General features: G+C 37.4%; 1 protein-coding gene across 5 annotated transcripts in view; it reads right to left on the bottom strand.

The window, feature by feature from the left end:
- Window positions 1-20,998, bottom strand: part of NOVA1 (NOVA alternative splicing regulator 1) — a 140,891-nt gene extending 119,893 nt beyond the window's left edge. For 2 of the 5 annotated variants that reach the window (XM_033062584.2, XM_033062585.2), the window contains exons 1-2: window positions 20,527-20,998; window positions 18,498-18,641 (exon numbers count right to left, since the gene is read on the bottom strand). In XM_033062584.2, the coding sequence (XP_032918475.1) occupies window positions 18,498-18,641; window positions 20,527-20,662 (280 nt within the window). In that variant the 5' untranslated portion in view covers window positions 20,663-20,998. Of the gene's footprint in view, window positions 1-18,497; window positions 18,642-19,915; window positions 20,293-20,526 lie in introns of those variants that run through there. The other 3 variants (XM_033062587.2, XM_033062588.2, XM_033062586.2) reach the window with 2 other exon arrangements.
- Window positions 20,999-21,773: the final 775 nt, after the last annotated feature.

The raw sequence follows: 21,773 nt of genomic DNA, 5'->3' as shown, positions 1-21,773 counted from the left end.
GCATTTGGGACAGAATATGGGAATCTTATGGGCTCCTACATAATCAGCCAAGACACAATTGTCTTCAGGAAATAGGCAGAGACCAGGTTGTTGTCACAAAATCCAAAATATACTCAATCTCTCACTGCACATATTATAGGGGAACCTTGAACTGTAAAATACTTTCAACTATAAAAATGGTCTTAGCATCACTTAGGACAAAAATCTGCAAGAACCTAGAACTGCCAAACTTTGTAACATACAAACTTATCTGTATTTAATGACCCCTCAGTTACAAATAAAGTGGAACTGTGTATGCAACATAATCTGAAAGCATTTTAATATAAATTTTACTACAAAATCCCTGTATTACACCAAATCAGTAGTTGTTGTTACTATTTCAGTATGACTTTTGCTTCTCTTATTCAGCTATGCACAGAAATTTAGACTGCTATTAAGTACAGCTATAGTCACTTAAAGTTTAGGTTGATCAAATCAAAGTTTAAGAAAAAAAATTACCAGCCTCTACAAATAGTACTATTAACAAAAGCTACTTTAGAAAAAGAAGTTTTATTTAGAAAAGTTAAATTCTTACATCTAAGCCAGTCAAGAAGCTAAACCTTTTCCTAGTCCTCAGCTTTAGAGCAGCAAGCCATCACAGACCTAGAGCAATCAGAAGCCTCCCTATACTCCATTTGTCCTTTCACAAAATATCCTGATGTTGATTTCTTGAAATTCCAATTTAGAAGCTGTTAACTTTTCACAAATCTTAAGCCAAGGAGTTTAGAGTTCAAACAGCTGAGCATTGCTTGAATGAACTATTTGAATGTGATTTCTCTTTGAAGTTCCATTTTCTTGCCCCTTTTCTAGAAACCATCATCATTCAGGCAAACTCCGTGAATTTCAGAGTGAACCACACCAAAAATATAACCACTCTGAACAAGAAAGAAAAACCAAAGATATGAAATGACAAGAAAGTCATACTAGAGCTCAAGAACAAAAAGGTAAGCTGTATCTAACATAATATCCCACTGCATATACATGGGCACACATATCTCTCAAATGACCTAATTTTTACATTTGCACAGGCATGCAACACCCATCCAAAAGAAAAAGCTCTGTCCCTTTTTTATAATGATTACCATGGATACTGCACAAAGCTTTATTTTGAAACTTGTTGAGACTGAGTTAGAGAAAGAGCCATTTCATCCCATGAAAGTGTCATAAAATGGGACCAAACTTTGAGATTTAAAAAACCACTGCTTTGATTTCTTGCCTGCCTTTGCAAAGGCACTGCAACAAATCGAAACACATCTCCTCTCACACTCTATGTTGCCAAGGCAGTGGCAACAGTAGTACCATAGGAGCAATCACCCAGAGACTACAGATGAGCTACAATCAATGACAGGAAAAGACCTGAAGGAGGCAAAACTCTCAAACATGTGGTCCAGTAAGCACTCCTCTCCTCAGTGATCTGTTCATATACAACTCTGGTAGCATTTAATCACAAGATTAAAAACCCATTTCCACAGCCTTTTCACGTACAAGAGGTTAACAACAGGAAATTGAGCATCTGAAGCTTTTCAACTATTTAAGTTTCATTGTTCCAGCTTAGGATGGGGAGGGTGGAGAAAATTGGTCACCTTTTCCATAGACAAATATTCATTACAATTACAAAACCACAAACTGAAACCCAAGGGAAACCAGCTTTAAAATAATTGAGCAGCATATAGAACATGAATAAATATATAAACACAATATCACACAAATTAGTACAAAGTGTGGTTGGTTTAAAGATAATGGTGAACAGCCTAAGAATGCCATGCTTAATTTCAACACAGTTTTCATTAGCAATCAAATTGATGTTCAACTCACACATTAATAATCTATGAACTTGACCAGATACTCATGTGGCACCACACACAGTCACTTGACTCTTAAATCAGAACTTCTCAAAGCTAAAAAGTTACCTTTATACTCTTTTTTGGTTTTCTTTTTTTTTTCTTTTTTTTTTTTTTTGTGAAAGGAACCACACATTTCATGAAAAAAGGCTGAGTGAGCAGCAAATCCCAGTGCTAATGAAACTCTGTAATTTTCGAAGTTCCTATCTGTCTTTAAAAGGTCTTTCATAGTATGGGGTTATAAATGATAGCTACCTGCAATAAGCTGAAATTGGACTTAATGACCCAAGACTATGATTGCATGAGCATCATGTTCTGTTAATAGTTCTGTCAAAAAGGACAGCAATTCTTTTCATTAACTAAATTTCATTTTCTTATAAAGGAAAAAGAAATGCTCACTTCCCTATCAAAATCTCACCTTCCCACTAGTTTGTTTGAATAGTCTCATGCAAACAGGCCACAAGCTTATAGGGCACATTTTCCTTTGTCACCCTTACCCTTTTTTATTAAGGGCATCTCTTCAGTGAGTAAAGAGGTTTCAGACCTTTTCAATTGCACTTCTCTTGAGGAGGAGTTTGGAACTGGCAGCATCACCTCAATTTTGAGGTAGGTGGGAGGCATTAAAAGGGCAACAATTATGAGGTTTTATGGGTTTGTCTGGAAGGAAAACAGAGAAATGGAGTTCCTAAACCATGAAGTCCATTCCACACCTATTTTCTAACATTTCACCTCAATTTCCTTCCCAAAATATTTCTCACTGTTGATTTCTATACTATGTTCCTTTTGTATGTTCAGCCTAGAACCACACCAACGTCTGTAGTAGAAAACAGATGAGTACCTAATTACCAGCAAAAGCTGTAAATTCAATTAATTTCTGCAACTCTCAGTAGTGTTTGTCAGTACATAAAGACAAAATGGAGTGAAGTTGTGGGTGTGCCTGTCACCCTCCTTTACATTTTTAGAAAGGCAAAATATTTGCACTAAAGAAAAAGATTAATAATCCTTGTGGTGGGCTTCATCCTGTCTAGTAGATAAGTCCACAAAGCTGCCACACCTCAAATCCTGTGCTCAGTTTTGGGCCCCTCACAACATGAGAAGCACTGAGGGGATGGAGTGTGTCCAGAGAAGGGCAACAGAGCTGGGGAAAGGTTTGGAGCAAAGTCTTCTAAAGAACAGCTGTGGCTGTTCAGCCTGGAGAAGAAGCTGCTCAGGGGAGACCTCACAGCTCTCTACAAGTGCATGAAAGCAGGTTGTAACCAGGTGGGAATTGGCCTCTTCTCCCAGGCAACAGTGACAGCAAAAGAGGAAATGGCCAAGAGCTGCACCCAGGGAGGTTTAGATGAGATATTGGAGGAAAAAAATCTTCACAGAAAGGGTGTAAAGCATTGGAATGGACCACCCAGAGGAGTGATGGAGTCACCCTCCCTCAAAGCATCCAAAAAGCACGGGTATGGCACTTTAGGACATGGCTTGATGGTGAACATGGTGATGCTGCTAGTGGGACCACAGCTGGATTTAAGTATTTTTTAACCTGTATGATTCTGTGATTCAAATAGGTGCTGCAAAGGCCTAAGGTCACCAGTGTCCCTGGGCAGACCATTTCCCAGCAGCTCTCTGAGCAAAAGGCTAGCTGAACACTCCATTTAATTTTATTTTCTTTTGCTAGGACCTTCTAAGGCATGGAGTAGCTTGAGACAGTCAGGTTATCCACCTGGCAACTTCTTTTTGCACACCCAGTCTTCTCACACTGGGGAGGTGGGCAGAGCCAGAGCAGGACCTGTCCCTGTGCAGACTCTGTTCAGCAAGAGTTAAAACATGAGTGTATTGTCAACACTTGGTCACAGCTCTAAAGCCTGGCACCATACAAGCTGCTATGAAAACGAAAATTTAACTCCATCTCAGGAATACCCAGTTGTACTCATAAGTCTCAGTTTCCTCCTTTGACTTTTCATGACCAGTGATTTCTATTCAGCTACATTGTGGAATCCACCAGTATATGGATTTTAACCACTTAATAATTCTCAAGCACTTAGGGCTAACAATATTTTTTTACCCTAAAAGTGGGGGAAGTTCTACACAGAGAAAAAAAAAATAAAGCTATATAGAAAAAAAAAAAAACCTTCCTTCTTTCCTGACTACATATATTTCACCAAGCAAAAAATGTGACCATCGTCAATACCAACTGTATCTGTATTTTAAGAAAATTTCAGAATTCTGAAGTAGTTAGAAACACCTAAAATAGTATGAGGAACTAGTCAAAGGTTTCATTAAAAATACAGCAGTTTATAACTGTTTTAATTTATCAGAAACAAGCTTTTGAAAAGAAAAATGTCTGCTATCATTACCTACAGGTTCATCAGAGGGAATGAGTATAACAGAATTAACAGCTCTCAGCTGTAAAATTACTAATTCCAGTAATACAGTACATTAAACATGCCATTTGAGATATATGCCAACTTAAACTACCACATATGGCATACTATCTAATTATCACAGTTTGTGTTTTCATATGCAGAGCTGTTCTAGTTTTTAAACAATGTGTCAAAATGCAGTTTTTTCTGCAAACAGAAAATTCTATCTTTTTATAATACCAGTAGGTCAATATTCCAATTTTTACATGCACAAGTTGAAAAAAAAAACTTAAAAGAGAAAAAAAATACATTGGAACAAATCTCTGATGTTTTAGAAGCGCTCTTAACTTGCCTATTATTAAAATAATTGGGTGCAAAATTAATTTTAAATTTTTAAGAACATGTTTTTCAAAAACAATATTTTCAATATTTTTTCTTCCTTTCAAATCTTTAATTCACCTATTGACAAACTCTCTTAACTGACAATAAATAAACAAAACAATCAAGTTAGTCATTCTCCCAGTTTTGCATGTGAATAAAAAATACTTTGAAATAGCACGTGTACAGACATCAGTTGCAGTCAAGACAGACATCACTTGTGTTCCTTCTTTATGTGCAATTTGACCTCACTCAGAACAATTGCTAGTGCAGAATCATACATTCTAATTGCAGTTTAGTACAAATCATGCCCTAAAATATTTGATTTCAGATTCCCCAGCTGGTGCTTCATGTCACTTCAGCTGTTCAGAGGGATTTTTTTTAATGTTTCTTTGCGCAAATAAGCAAAGAGCTCACACATAATTACCATGAAACGTTATATAATCTTAATCCCTCCCAACTCAAACAGGACCATGTATTTTTAGACAATAAAAATCAAAATGTGCTAACAGCTAGCACCTTAATATACAAATAACTATGTAGCAGCCATTGCAAATACTTTTGTTTCTTGTCCAAGAGTAAAAATTAAAGATATGCCACTCAGTCATCAAATGCATTTTCCACTGTCTCCCTTAGTTTTCAAAAATTGTAGGTGGTGTTTTCAATCATTTCAATAAAAAGCAAATAATATCAGGATACCTTAGAATATAGTGTCTTACTCTAAAAAACACAGATTACACCACAAACACAAGAGTAATTATACATACAAGAATTTAAAGTGCCTTCCCATTTTTTTCCAGTTTTAAATGAGGATAAAGTCCTTGAATCTTCAATTACCTTCACAAAACATTTGTATCAAGCTCAAATTTAAACACATTCAAATATATTTTTAAATTTTTTTCTAAAATAATTTGAAAGGCATTAGAATCGCGACAGCAAAATATATTTTAGGTCTCTATTTTCAACAAATAGGGAAAATATTATTAAAGGAATAAAGACTTGTGTAAACAACTGTACTACCCAGAGTATGGGAAAACCTTAAGTATTTAAAATTTTCTTAATGAAAAGTTGGAAGGTGAATTGATTTCTTCCATATATAATTCAAGTCTTCCCCAATAAAAAGTCCAAATAATCCTTCTAAAAGATGAGTCAAAACACTTAATGTAATGGTAACCAAAAACAGGGCAATTTTACTTCATTGTTACTATTTTTAAACCAAAATGTAAAATTTTTAAGCCTTACAGTTCATTTCCATTTCACATTCAATTTCACATTAAAACTTTGCAGAATCCTTCCCACTAATTGTTTGGGTAATTTTTGATAATCAGTCAGTTCCATACATCATAAATTTTGATTTATACCTTTCAAAGCTAAAGTCAAACAAGCACATCAAAATAAGACAAAAATTAATATTTGCAGCAGGAGTAAATTTTCCTGATGGAAGGAGATTCTAGAAAATGTTTAGTTTGAAGAGGATTTGTAACTGAATCTGGATTAGATCCAGCGCTTCTTTTAAAATGGATCTTATAACAAAACAGGCATACATTAACAAAGCCAGTATTTTCCTATATGGAATTACTGAAGAGATTTCCAAATATATTTAAAAATCAGTCTATACATAAAGATCAGAAAATTAGGCCATTTTTAAGCAAAGAATAAGACAACTCAAAAAAATTATTGATTATCTACACTAAATTTTTATCACTTGCTCTGATTTTGGCATTAGTAAAGGATTACAAATCTCCCTCAAAATGTAAAATGAAGTTTTAAAACTGTGTTGTTTTCCTTGCAAAGAGACCATGAACTAAAAGAAAATACTACAAAATACTTACCCCAAAAGGGGAAAATATGTATATTTGGCAAGTTCATACTGGTAATATGTATGCTATACCTATTTTTGATAAATATCTAAATATCTATTTATAAATGAAAAGGCACCCTACATGATCCTTACCAAAAGACATGCATTACTCCTGTGTCCATAATTTAAATGACGATAATAGAATTGAATATAGAAAGACATCTCCACAGATTCAAACACATCTAGCCAGCTGAGAAAAGTTCAATTACAACTATTTGCAAGCCTAGAAAATGGTGAAAATCTAATTCTTCTCAGAAGAAAAGGTAGCAGTAAATCTTAACTACCATAAATGAGCACCAGGATAAAAACAAAAACAAACAAAAAAACCCCAAAACAATATATCCTGCTAGAAAAAGAAGGACAGAAGCCTTTTTACCAAAAGACCTTAACCATTTTTTTTTTTTTTTGTACACTACTAATAATCTATCCCTATGTACATACTACTTCAGGACTACGTGGACTGGAGGTGTATTCCACCTCACATAAATTCAATACTTACCTGAATTTAATGTTTGTATACAGAAACTGCTGGTATTATTACTGCCTTTGTACAAGTGTCTCCACTTACTCTTGTGGGAGGCAGCGGCAAATAGGAAAGAAATTACAATTTTCAGTCCTCATGCTTAAGAGACAAAACAGAACTTTTATTTCTTCTTGCTTAAGGTACTAGAATTTCAGAAGTGGAAAAATCAAAGAACTGTACCTAGAGAAATCATCACCTCTAGGGGAATATTTGACCTCAAACAGATTTTGATTGCATCCAAATATCTTCACCCTACCTAAACACTGAAAATTTTACTTATCTGAATTCAACAATGACGGTTTTAATGGCAGAATTCCCATTCTGAAGAGCAAGTATAAAAGCAGAATTAAAAAAATTCATGTTAAAATGCTTATGAAATAAACAACTCATTTTTCAGCACAGACATGCTGAACTACTACTGAGGTTCGGAATTCAAAAGATTTGTTGTGGGAAAACTTGGAGCTCTAAAAATAACTAAAATACTAAAAACTGAAATAAAATACTTATTCAGACAATCACTGGCTTCCCCAAATAAGCAGCATACACATAGTATTTTCTGGATTAAATATATACATTTTAACTATCTTCAGTACTCTAGCACAGCCCATCCAGCAAGATTCCTCAATTCCCTCAACGGAAGAGGGAAAATATTGGGGATGTCCCACATTTTGAAGCAGGGAACACAAGTTAATTTCTAACTTTTCTAACTTTCTGTATGTCTGACTAGGAGCAACATTTATACAGGAATCCAATATGAAAACCTTCTTTTGCTTTTGAGCAAAGGAGAAAGAAACAGGGGAAATTATAACCTCCTTAGAATCCAGCATGTAAATGCTGGATGCATTCTAAAGGGATTAACACAAGAAAATCTTAAAGCAGAGTGAAACTTTAAAAATTATTCGATATGGAGTGATAAAATCTTTTCAAATTTTCTGAGGAATGTTGGCCTTGCCCACTGCATAGAGACTTACCTATGAGGATTCCAGAATATCTATGGATACACTTGTTTCTTTTCAAACTGGCATCAAACACAAAGTATGCCATCATTGTCCCTTGATTTGCCAATAAACTGCATCACAATTCAGCAGATAATCATCAACAGCACTATTTCCTCTAAATCAGCATTGCAACACCACACCTCTTTCTAGACCTACTGAAGTAGGTCATCCTAAAAAATACACTTGAATATCAGACAGCTATCATCAACTTATCTGCACCTCCCAAGTAACCACAGCTTGCAATATGAAAACCTTGTAATACAAAACCTGTCCTACAAATACACACTAATTTGCACCAAAACTCCTGTATGCTTTCTTAGAATTCTTAGCAGGGAAAACACATCTAAATTAAGACACTTGCATGCTTGTAAGTACCAAGAGCATTAAGACCACCCACTCTGAACTACAATGCATTAATATTTTACAGAAAAAAAGTCCTTGCATCATCTTAGGAGCCCATCTAACTATATGCATATTTTTAAGAAAAAGTTCATCAAGCTTTGCATGCAGGTGAAATACTGCAACCCTCAGAAAATTGTTTTAATCACTTCTGGAATTTTGTACTGGGAGAAACAAGGCACCCAAATCAGAACTAGCCAACTAGTAAAAAGCAAAAATCTTAACAACAAACAACAAAAATCTTCAGACAACCAATACAACATTGCCAAGCTTTACAAGCAGAGACTTCTTTACAAAATAAAACACAAAGAATTTTGCACAAGATGAAACTTCACATATTCCTGCACTAGTCAGCATAGAAAGCATGGTAGTCCATTACACACTATATGATTTCATTGAAAAATAGACAAAATAAAGAGAAGCTTCATTTTCCTCATTCTGAGCATATTCGTGTGTGTTGAAAAATGGAAATATCAAGGTACTTATTTTGCAATTATGGATGACTAGATTTTGTGTCCTTATGTCTGCACGAATAAAGTCAGAAAATGCTAAGCTAATAAAGTGTGAAGGACAGAACTGAACTACTTCTGAACATCACAACAAACATTCTTCCAACTAGTAATTACTATCAGACAAAAGAGCCGTAACAAAAGATAACAGAAACAATCAAATCTTGTTGTTACTAATCAACACAGTGCCATCAAAAAAACTGCAATAAAAATAAACTAGTTATAAATGTGTTGCTTAATTCAAACACCAACCTTGTTACCACAATCCATTCTATTCTCCTGGACTAGAGGGTAAAAAAACATTTGCATAAACTGAAGGGGTTTGTTTTCCAAAAGTACAAGAAACCTAATGGGACAAATATAGCTGCCCATTTAATTGATTTTCTACCATCAAGAGCATGCTCTGATACTCGCAATTACATATTTCTACATACACTCAAATATTTTTAACACTCTGATTTAAAATCAGAGGAACCATTTTTTCTTCTAAATCCTAGCTATTCAGGGAAAGAATAGTCTTTTTAGCTACGAATCAATAAATCAAAAAAATCAAAAATAATAAAAAGAAATCATTAATAATTCATTCATAATATATCACATTGGCACTTACTAGAACAGCTAGTCATGGATGTAGATCCATACAGAACTTACAATACTTTATAAAATTATATGATTGTGTTTTATTAATGTTAAAAGTAGTGCAAATACTAGATGAGCACTTGGCATCACCAACATTAAAAAAAAAAAAAAAAATCACAAAACCATATATCCCTAAAAAACAATCTTTGTAAAGTTAACATTTCCTTATTTTTTCTTTTTTTTAGGTATTTTGCTATGCTGGAAATTATACGTTATTTGATGAAGACTAACCTCAACAAAAAACTGGTAGATTTTTGGTGTGCTACAATGCACAGTAAAAGAATCACAAGTTAGGAAATTATATATGTATGAAGAATTTCTGGGAAATACAAATTTTACTTTAGATTGACAGAGTCGCCAAGTGTTCACCTAATAACGTAAGTAGAAGACATTCAAAGAATGAAGTGTGCACACACATGCAAGGCAGAAAACAAACCCCATACACGATCTACATCTAACACTTGCAACAAATCATTTTTATAAAGCTTTAAGGCATCCAGTAGCAGCGTTTCATTGCAGATCTTTGAAAAATCAGCACAGACAGAATGCTGGAAGACCCTCTCTTGTTCCACAGAAGTCTTCTTCAAATCCAAGTCATGACTCCTCTAAAAAGCCACCTATTCCTCCTTTTTTTTTTTTTTTTTGGTGTTCCTCAGGAAAATTATTGGTAGGCTACCAGATTACAATAAAACATAAATATTCTATATCTCCAGCTCAATACTGCTGCCAAAACTGTATCCATGGCAGCACCTGAATTGTTGCTGCTGCTACTACTTGTACTATAGACTACCCTCCCTGCACTCTGGCGTTTCCTAACACCAGATTACAGATGGGGACAAAACATAAACCACTGTTAGACCAAGCTCCAACACTGGCACATGGCCCAACTGGTCTTGCCTCCCCCTTCCCTCAGAGCCATGACATTTCATAGCCCAAATCTTTTGGAATACACTCTGATAATAGTTTTAATTTTGTAAGTACACTGGATGTTCAACAAAGCCAACTGAATGGACACATGCCATTTCCTATTTTTCCAGTGCATGACCTAATATAAATATTTTCAAAAACTCATGTTATAAAAAGAACAACTCCACCATTGCATATTCAGTTAAATATTTGTAATTTTTCATGTACAATTTGAAAGCCAGAATTTAGAAAGATGATAAATTGCTGCTGCATCTGATTATCTGGTTCTCTACAGAGATTTTTTTTTTTCCCCATACTGCCAATGAAAAATCTAAATAGGACTACAGTCACTACTCGAGAACAAAAAAATACATACAAATCTTCCAAGAGCTTTGGAGGTGTGCACTATTGTTCTTGAGTCAAGCAAACAGGTGCCACTCTATCAGGTGGGGGAAAATAGTACAAATGTGTGAAGCTTTTTATGTGGGAAATTACAAGAGAGTTAAATGGCACTGAGCAAGGCACAAAAAGTGCTTTTAAAATAGAAACAAGGGAACATGCAGAGAACCTCAGTATCTAATTTAATTAATGATTGAGAATGCAAAGGCTCCAACTGGTGAAACATTAGCAGCAGCCATGAATTTCACTGTAGTTCTGTATAACAAGTAATCTTACCTGAGTGAGTCTCAAAAAAATGTCAACACATCGATTGTATTTTTCATCTGATCCTGTCAATGCAGAGATGACAGGCCCTGCAGGATGCAGTGAGAGATCAACGATGAAAAACAGATGTTTAGTCTTTTCAAAATCAAAACCTACAAGACCAGGTAAATATGAAATTTTGTCCAAGATTCATACTTCTTTATGTCCAACAAATGCTAATGTTACATAACTGCTTTCATACACATAAACTGACAAGAGTATCTCTCGCAAGGATCTGACCCCAGGTCAATCGTACCACCAATGTTTAGCTTTAAACCTGGCCCCTAACATACTGTTCTTTCAGTATGCGCTATCTGGTCACATAACTAGTTATTCACATCACCTACATCAACCTATTTTCCCCAACCTTTCACAAAGGAGACTTAATTTAGTCCACCAATTACACTTAAACCTTACACAAATTTATTGCAATTCAGAAGTGAAGAAGAACAATAACAAGCTCAAGCAAAGAGTGATAAATTCATACTCAAAAGCATGTTAGCATTGTAGAGTTGGGAGCTGACTTCCATAGATGCGTCACCAAAGACAGTCTAAAACTGACATGTCAATCAGAAAAATTAAGTTCTTGCAAAGGAATTGCAACGCTTGGCTATTATCAAGAGCAGCACATCTAATATTAAGTAAAGTCCAGTAAGATTCAACCATGATTATCAATATGTTAAAGTGAAAACAAGTTTATATGGGTGGATAGGAATTTAGATCTTGTGATTTTTATGTATTAAAATATTTAATGTGCCTATCAAATACAGGGAAAATTTAAAGCAGAGTATTCTGACAATCCTTTCTCTATTTTTAATCAAAATACAAGCAATGTAGTTGATCTTTATAATGCCATGAATAACCAATCATAAGCTGGGATGGAGAAACTCCTGAAATCAAAACAAAAATAGGATGGAATAGAACTACACGAATCTGTGCTGGAACACTTACAAGATCTCTAGGTTATAGTATAGTTTGATATTTCCCTTGGGGGAAGGAAAATTACCCTGAATACCAGGGTGAATTGTAAGGAACCTGCTATTTTCCTAAATCTGTGTCATGCAATCCGAATGAAGACAGTCATTTACCTACAGTAAATTAAAAACTTTGCACTTGCACAGCACACTAAATGATTCCATTTGCCAACACCAAATTCCAACTCTCCATGTTTCCATGCTACTAGAAGTCCTTAACCACAAGACTGAGCTAAACAAAATAAGCACTAAGCACTCCCACTACAGAACATACTACACTACACCAGAAATTCATACCAGACACAGCATAACTCTTTTCATTTACAGACAATAGTTGTTGTCCGAATAAGCAGAAATATTTTTGCTAAATCCATTATAACCATGACATTTCAAAAACATGTGCATCAGCTTCATTACTCAAAAGATAGATTTGATAAACAGGAAAAACATATTACAGTTTTAGATTGAAGTACAATCAAGAATTTTATGCTAGTGTCAAACAAATCCTATTAGAAAAACCAAAGGGCCTACCTAGAAACATGGCCATCAATAAGAGTCAGAAAAGCAGCCTTCCAATTTCTAATATGCATTGTGTTTTATACCATGACACTGCAGCCTCTGAGGGTCAGATTAATTAAGATCAACAGCAGCTGCAGTGCAACGTGAGAAGCACATGGCCACAGCTCTCACCAGCCCAGCCCAATTACCTGCAGCATTCCAGCACAGGACAACTGACAACTCCGAGAGTCCTCACCAAGCCACGAGCTCCCACTGGCCGGCTGATAAATGCCAAGGAACAAACTCAATTCAAAGAGGGACTGCAAAGCTGACTGCACTGCTGCAAGATGCAACAATGTCAGCCAAATCTTCACAATTGTTGCTTAACCTTATGTGAGAGCTGCGTCCAAAGACAGAAACGTGATAGCAACAAGGTGCAAGCCCTCTTCCTCAACCACTGTATGCTCCATTTCCAGAGGCCAGTCTGACAAATTTACTATATCCAAGGTTTTCTTCCCTGGCCAAAAAGCTACTAAACACTAACAAAATAAATTCTCTAGTCAACTACTGAGGACAATATCTAAGCTAATGAAATTAACTAAAGAATAAACAAGATCAAAGAGTATTTGGAAAAGACATTGCTTGTTACAGGTTGCATCAACTAAGAAAAGTAACCATGTGTTTTGTTTACTGCACAAGGGAGAAGACCAAAACAAGAGCATTAGACATTCCCTGTTTATACTTTTTAAATATCTCTAACACCTATTCTCTATCAAAAATCCATTAAAACTTGGATCTATCTACAAAAACTACTGAATTACTATATGGAAATTTTAAACTTCATGAAAGGGGAAAGCTTAAGTCTTTTTTTTTTTAATGAATAATTGCTTTATAGAAATCCTGACTTTATTAAAAAGCACTGCTGCTACTAGAAGCACCTTCAGCTACATAAGCTTTCTAACCTACTGAAAATAGTAGCAGTTTTCAATTATATCGAAACCTGGATAAAAACAATCACAATGAAAATGTTGAAAAGTAAAAATATGGCATGTCCCTGTCATAACAGCTGTCCTCACTCTATTCTTTATTTTGACAACAAAGTTAGTTGTTAGCCTATGTCATTTATTAAAGTTAGACTAACCATTCCAAGTCTGTCAGAAGTTCCTATAAACCTTTCTATACAAGACAAAGACACATCACTTTCTTGCAAACCAAAGCCATTTACTACGTCAAAGTTGATTCACCCATTAACAAGAACAAATCCCTTCAGGTAGGAAAAAATTCAGTGCCAAACTTCTGCTTTAACTTCACAAAATTTCTGTAAGCCTACCAAATTACAATCTGCTAAGTGATAGTACACAGGACAAGTCAGATATATAAAAATCTCAAGATCTTACTAAGTTGCATATTCAGTTTCAGCTTCCTTTTAAATGCAAAATACTACAGACCTGCTGGCTAACAAGCTAACTTTTTTTAATTCTGTTTCAGTAACCAGGCAACAGACAACTGTCCAACTGAGAATTATCTCTCTGAACAGCTGGCAATCAACACTTGGGAGTTTTTGGTGGTTGGTCTCTTTTTTTTAAACTAGTACAAAGATCAGCGATTACTTTAAAAATCCATACAGGTCTAGATTCTATCTCTAAAATCTCTACTCGTTGTTTAGTAATTTTCTCAGTCCCATTATTCCTGAAGTTACTTATATAACTGTTTACAACAGAATCTGAAAATTCTAGATATATACATACATAGTGTCTAATTATCCAGTGTCAACACTTCAAGTAAAGTAGGATCATCAAGAAAAAAATATTAAATCATTTATTGATGTATGAGAGAGCCCGCCAAGGAACCAGCACAATATATAGCTAATAACTAAAGCCATGCCTGCTTCTAACTCCATTACTCTTTTCTCTTCCATAGCTGAAAAAGCAGTATTTCACTTCAACATTATTTCAAATGTTGATTTCTAAAAGATTGCTTTACTTACTAGATTTTGTTATTTTTAAGAGCTATAAATTAACATGGTAAACTCTATTTCTATTTAGGAAAAAAATAATGGAGAGCCAAGCTTGATACAATACATCTTTCTCTTTCCTAGCAGTTTATAGGAGTAATAATGCTATAAGATTATTAATTATAAATTCTTGTAACTTAGTGTGTTAGTTACACATTCAATGTTTTTGAAAGGTCTTTAAGTGTTAGAATAAGAGACTTTTCAGAAGGGCACTAGCACAAAGATTAGCTAGACTATCTCCCATAACACAATAATGATTGAAAAAAACCTGATATTTAAACAGAAATCATCTAAAAATAGAAGTCCCTTGGTAAAAGCACAAAACAGCCACAAAATACTTCATACACTGTCTGCATGAGATGGGAGAGGAAACTTACACCTTTCATATTCTCCAAACATTGATATAACTACTGACTAGAAATCTGCTATCAGAGCAACACATCTAATATATTGCTAAAACCAGTAAAACTTTATCCCCATTTAATTATGATTTTATTAATCTCTGCTCTTGATAAGATCTAATTTAAGTATACCTATGACATCATATTCCAATAAATTGAAAAACACTGACCAAGTTCAGATTCACTCAAGCACCAAGTTCAGACCAGGCAAGATCCTGTTGCAAGATAAACAACACTGATGTGATGTAACAATTTTGTGCATGTGTGTGCATATGTGAGAGGCTGGGGCAGGAATGCAGAGAGAGGGAGGGAGAGGGAGGGAGTGTGTGCACGAGAGAGAAAGAGAGAGAGTGTACGGCAGCATTCACGAGGGAAAAATATACATGGCCTGAGTAGTTCTGACTCCGGTGCTCACTAAAATGCAGAATGAGAAACACATAAGCAATGACAGATTCAGACAACAGAAATACTCTTTCTCCTATTATTCAAAAAAACATACATTATAATAGCTTCACAGAATATCCACTTTCTTTATCCAGTTGGCTAAAGCTGTATTTAATTTTTGAACCAAAACCTAGTAATCAATACACACTGTACTTTCTATGCAGAAGGATCAGCACCATTTAGTTTAAAAGTAGGGCATATTTTGCCATTTTAATTTTATTTCTGCTAATCATGGGGAACATGCCTGAACAGAAAAGAATCAGAATATCCAAAGTCAAATTGCAGGAGTCCGGACAACAAGAAAAAGTCAGCAGGTAACCTGAAAAGAGAACAATAAATTGCATACTCAAAAATAAAACTGTAGCGAACAGTAATGTATTTGTACACTGCTTCCTATCTTGCAAACTAAAATGTTCAATGCAAAGCTGTTTTTTCCTTCAATTTCTTGTAATTAGAGCTGCCATATAATTCTTCAGTAATTATGTCACCTTTTGATGCACAAAAATAATTCCAACAGAAATCAGTCTGCATACTGAAGTCCTATATCACAGAGGGAAAAGAAAAAAACACTATTAGATCATAGGAACTACTCGGAACTTCTGTATTACAAGCACCTTCCTCCTTTCCAAACAGGAAGTTTCTCACTTTTCTAAAACTTTTTGGAATTACAGAAAACTTTCATAGAAGCTTCAATGACAGAACATCCCACAGCGAAACATACATGAAATATATTTGTAGTCACAAGCATCAGAGGTAAGGAGTAAGTAACATATTAGGAAAATAGTAATTGTTTAAAAAACTTTGTAAGAAAAATAAACCATAACTTTATTTTAGCTCTTCTACAAGGTTTGTATTCCCTAATGTTATATGACCAAGAGAGCCTGGAAGAAACCCAAAAGTGATCAGCTCATGGAATGACAGGACCTCTGAAAATTCCATGGGCTGGTGGTCAGACGCAAACAGAAATACTAACAAGAGCTAGCCACGCTGGAATCCATTTCCTATCCCTGTTCCATGCTTTAGCAGGTATCAGTCACCAACTTCCTTAAAACACTCACTTTCCATAAGACACAACGTGGCTGCAAATTCAAGGCAGACCGTATAAAGTCGAACTGGATCTTCATTTGCACCTGTTACTGTGAAGACGTTTGAGCGCCCCTGCCCTAGTTATTTATATTATTGTTGCTGATTTTAAGAGAATATGTTTATGTCGCAAATGTTCTCATGCCATTCTAGCTTGCGATCTTTTTCTTTTTCAAAGGTTCTTCTGCTACTACTGCTGCATCTTTACAATTTCCTACACAAAAAAAAAAAGTAATTCTGATTTAATCAGAAAACAGAGGAACTATACTAGAGCAGCGAACAAAAGATCTAATCTTTGCAGTGTCCTTTCCGAGTGAGTGTAAATAAACTGTAGTAAAATGAAAAGGCTCATAATTTGGTATTTGGAATATTCTTCATAAACACCAATTTTCTGTAACATCCTTGCACATCTGATAACCCCTCATGTATAATGCAGAAAATCTATTTCATTTTCATCTATTGACAGTGAATTTAATTTACTATTGCAGCTCTTTACCCAGATTATGTTATTAATTCTGCAATCAGGCTCTTTAGAATGCTTTTATTTCTTCCAAGAGTTTTCACAATTCTACATTGATTTTTTTTATCCTAACATACCTTTCAAAATAAAAGATCATGTTTTTTCCCAGTTTTCTAAAAAAAGCAAAGAAAAGAAAAAAGCTTCAAAAGCAACAAGCACCAGTTCATAAGCTGTAACTTTCAACAGGAAAAAAAAAAATCTACATGCAACACTTCAATCTCTGACTTTGAAGTATTATAAACTGTATTCATTAAGGAGACGTACAACAGGTGCATTAGAATTTCCACATCAACAATCATATTTGTAAACAGACCAAAATATCTCTGTTAATAAAAAGTTATCCACTTCTGCCTGACAGTGAAGTCAGAGAACAGGAAAGCTAAATTCTCCAATGTTAGCGTTCTGTTTACATCCATACCATCTGCATTTGCTATTTTGTAGAATTCAGTCATGTTAAAATAGAACAAATGCAAAGCAGCTCTTATTTTCCAAAAGAAGTCAACAACAGCTATAGTCAACTCAATTCTAAATCACCAGTTACTCTTCAAAATAACAAAATCAAAATACAAAAGTGTCAGCTATGTTATTTTGCATCAGTTTTTAGAAAGTCCTCTAGAGCAAAGTTCAATTACAGAATGCTAATTTGTTCATCTTCAGGGAAAAAACCCAACTATTCAACTGCAAAAGCTGAAATCTTGTCTGTCATTATATAAGACTCCCTCTTCAGTAATCTTACAAAGGAGGAATGCTAATTCACGTATTTATTACTGTTAAACTCAAATATTAAAAACTTTCCATGTGCATTAATACAGCTAATAAAATGCTACTTTTTTATTAATCCAAAGTATTTCAGTTTTATAATAGAGTTTTCTTCCACCATCATGATAAACATAATATAAAGAATATCTAAGGAGCAGCACTTGTCCTCTTTACTTCACTCCAGAGCCAATGAACAAAGCAGTGAAGCAGAAAGAAGGTACATAATGGATTTAAAGTAAATGGCCCATTCTTTATGAGGCAGTCTCTCCTTTTTAGTAATTCTTAATTGTCATTACAATGTCTGGAAACTTCAAACGAACAATTATCTTTACACCACCTGTCACATTGGTTCCTTAAAGCTAGATTTTTTTTTTAATAAAAAACTAAAGCAATCAACATTAACGAAACTAATCTTTTGTAGAAACACTGTAAATTGCTTTAAACTTATTTCTAGTAGTTAAGTGTCCAGTTCATTCTATCCCATACACTGAAACAGACAGAATATTTATATTCACTATTACACTTTGAAACATAGTTTTCTGAGCCATAACGCTTCCTGCTGCACTGGAAGCTTAACCACCAATATATGAAACACACCGATACATACATACATTCCTGGGAATTTAAAAATAAAGAATTGGCTAATTTTTGCACCTACCTGGATAAAAATCTTTGGATTTAGACAGCTTGATGGTGGCCCCAGTCTCTTTCTGCAACTGAACAATTGTCTGTCCTCCCTTCCCAATTATAGATCCAGCAGCATAACTAGGTATGAGGACCTTTAGAAAATACTGGCCATCCTCTGAAAAATTGAGATATGCATGGTTAATATGGCTTATAAGTTGTCATTTTTCCTCCCCAGACCCAGAAACAAACAAAAGGTTACATCTTTAAACTCCTCCATTAATTCATGCATTTACATCTAACCAGTTGCGTCATTATACAAGACATGTTTAGACTATGCCTTTGACAGTTTAAAATATCCACATTTATTCTAAGCAAAGAACCCACATAGGTTCCTTAATTCAGTAAAAGAACAAGAATAATATTGCAACTATATTTCAAAGGTAGATTTTTTTTTTTTTTTGCAATGGTAACCATAGCATGCAGAAATGATCAGACCCCTAAAAAAAAACTAAAGCCCTGCATGAAAACGTGGTTAGTGACAACTACAACCTTGCTTGGAAATACTGCAAAAGAAATGACAAAACCAGGAAAGAACGAATTGTAAATTCTAATGGGCTATTTGTTTGTCATTAGCAAACACATGAGAACAGCAATTAGCTATTGCTTGCATTCTTCTTAAGTGAGCAAAACGACTACTCTGCTACCAAATAACCCACCCAAAATGTGGGGTTTTATTCCAAGCATTTCAGCCACTGCCAAGAAAACAACTCAACATGGGGAGGATGGAATCACTTGCCTAAGTAATCCTCATGTATTCCTTTAGCACTTCTTAAGCGACAATGATCTCTTTTAAGCTCATTAATTAAAGGACACTAAGAAGAATTTTTCCCAATTGATCAAAAGCCTAAGTCACTTATTTTAAATACACTTAAAAGGTGACAAGACAGACAATGACAGTCCTCTACCCATCACTAGCACTAAAGCATACCATCAAAACAGGAAAAAATATATAGAATGAATGGAGGGGAGAAAGAAAAAGGGATTCCAGTCTGATGTGGAAACTGCAAAATTTTCAGTACCCTCATGCCACTGCTAAACCCTACGCTGAAGTCTGAGGACCTTTCTGTAACTGTCTCTAAAGAAGTGCAAGGCAATAGGGATACGCTGGCTCCACAGACTTGTGCTCTCCCCAGCAATTATGGCAACGTCCCATTGGCATGGATATCAAAATATCATGAAACCTGTATCACAAAGTTGGGTCTTTGGGGTTTTTTTTAACCCTAAGCAGAATAAATGATCTGAGTTCATATTACTTCTCTTCCCTGAGACTGTAAAGCATCTCAGTAAGTGCCTGTGTGTGACAGTGGTGCCCACCCGTATATACAGCTGGGGAACCATGCACTATGTATAGCCAGACCGCTGCTCTCAACATTGGGCAAATAAATTCACCTCTGCCTCGGTGCATTGTTATGACGACTCCAGTGCAAACGGATAAAGGAGATGCTGGTCCCGTTATAACTCATCTCCTCCAGGAACAGCAGGATGTTAACTAGCGAGTCCCCGCAGCCGAGGGGCGACTCCCCCCGCCACCAGCCAGCCCTCGCCCCCGGCTCGGCACGGCAAACACACGCCGTGTACGCGCTGACAATGGAAGTGAGGCCAAGGAGGAGGAAAACGCACGGCAAAGCTGAAATTCAACTTGCGACCCCGAGGATGTGGAAGGAGGGAAGAGCGTTTGCCATCTCCTTCCAGCTGCCATTTATTGTCGCCCATCCTTAAACGGGCGAGGGAGATAGCTGGGCTGCGGGAGCCCCTTGTGCTCCCTCCTCGCCTCCGTAGGGTCACGGCTGTGCAGCCCCAGCGTGGATATTAAATAAAAAGACTGGTAGATGCTGAAAACCGACGCCATTTTGATGAATGATAACATTAGAGAAATGGGAATCTTTGGGCGGGGGGGTGGGGGGTTGGAAGAGGCAGGCAGGCAGGTAGGGAAGCGGAGAGGTGGGTGGGTTGGGCGGGGGGGGTGGGGGTGGGAGGGAGGTGACAGAGGATATACCCACCGCCCGTGTTGGTCCTCTTGGTGCTGCCGGCTTCGGGGGGGGCTTCGAGCGGTCTTTTCCGGGAGTCCGGCGGGTCCAGGTCTATGGGAACCCCGGTGTGGGTCCCGTTCTGCTGGATGGGAGCTGCCGCCATCATGTTTGCTGCTGCTCGGAGGAGAATTGTCTCTTCCCTTCTCTGGTGGGGGGGCAGGGAGGGAAGGGGGGAGGAGGAGGAGGAGGAGGAGAAGGAAGGGGGTGGAGGAGGAGGAGGAGGAGGGGAGGGGGCTCGTCCCGTTCTCTTGTCCTTTTCGAAAATGTAGAGCTAAGATCGGGATTGTCGAGGATGCTGCGCGCCTTGTTTATCCGGCACCCGGGGGGAGGGAAGGGAAAGGAGGGAGGGAAGCGGGCAGGACTGGACTGGAGGAGCAGCTGCAGTGCAGTGTCAGGAGGAGATGAGGAGAAGGGAGACAGGGGAACGAGGGGGGCGAGAGAGGGAAAAGAAAGGGGGAGAGGAGAGGAGGGGAAAGAATGAAAAGAGTGAGACAGGAGGAGGAGAGGACAGAGTGAGTGGGAGAGGAGAGGAGGGGAGAGAGTGAGTGGGAGAGGAGGGGAGAGAGAACGAGTGAGACAGAATCGGTGGGAAGGGAGGGAGGGAAGAAGGGAGGGGGAGAAGGAGGGAGCGAGCGGTGTAAATGGTGGGCGAGGGAGAGAGTGGGAGATGATTCACGCTGTTTCTGAGCCCCCTTCCGCCCCTGCCCGCCCTAGTGCCGCGCCTGACGCTGCGGCTCAGCTGCCCGCCGCTCCGGGCTGCCGTTATCTCCCTCGCTGCCGGGCTCGTGTGCACGGGGGTGGAGAGGGGGATCGCTGCCGGGCGCTGCGGCGCTGCTCGCCCCAGCCCCGCACGGCGGGCGGCTGCCTGGGGGCTGCGGCCGCCACCCTCCGCTGCACCGCAGAAACCCTAAAGGCAGCAGAGGTTAGAACCATGCGAGGGGGCACAAGGACGGGGGTGTGCGAGGGCAGGAGGGGGGGTGGGGGGGGGGGTGATGGGGGGGTGATAAGACAGAAGGGCGGGGTTTCCATCGGAGACAGGCGGGAGACGCGGCCAATCGGAACAAAAGAGAGAGAGGCTGGGATTGAAGCGTCTCGCCAATGCCGGGCCGGCGAGGGCTGGCAGCGCCGTTGCGGGAGGCGGGGGCGCTTTAACCTCTGCGGCGGGGGTGGCGTGCGCGGGGGCCGGAGCCGCCCCGGGAGGGTCCCCGCCGTGATGC

Source organism: Catharus ustulatus, chromosome 6 (genome assembly GCF_009819885.2).
Source record: "Catharus ustulatus isolate bCatUst1 chromosome 6, bCatUst1.pri.v2, whole genome shotgun sequence".
Lineage (NCBI taxonomy): Eukaryota > Metazoa > Chordata > Aves > Passeriformes > Turdidae > Catharus > Catharus ustulatus.
The sequence above is the reverse complement of the archived record's forward strand: the minus strand, read 5'-3'. Positions and strand labels throughout refer to the sequence as shown.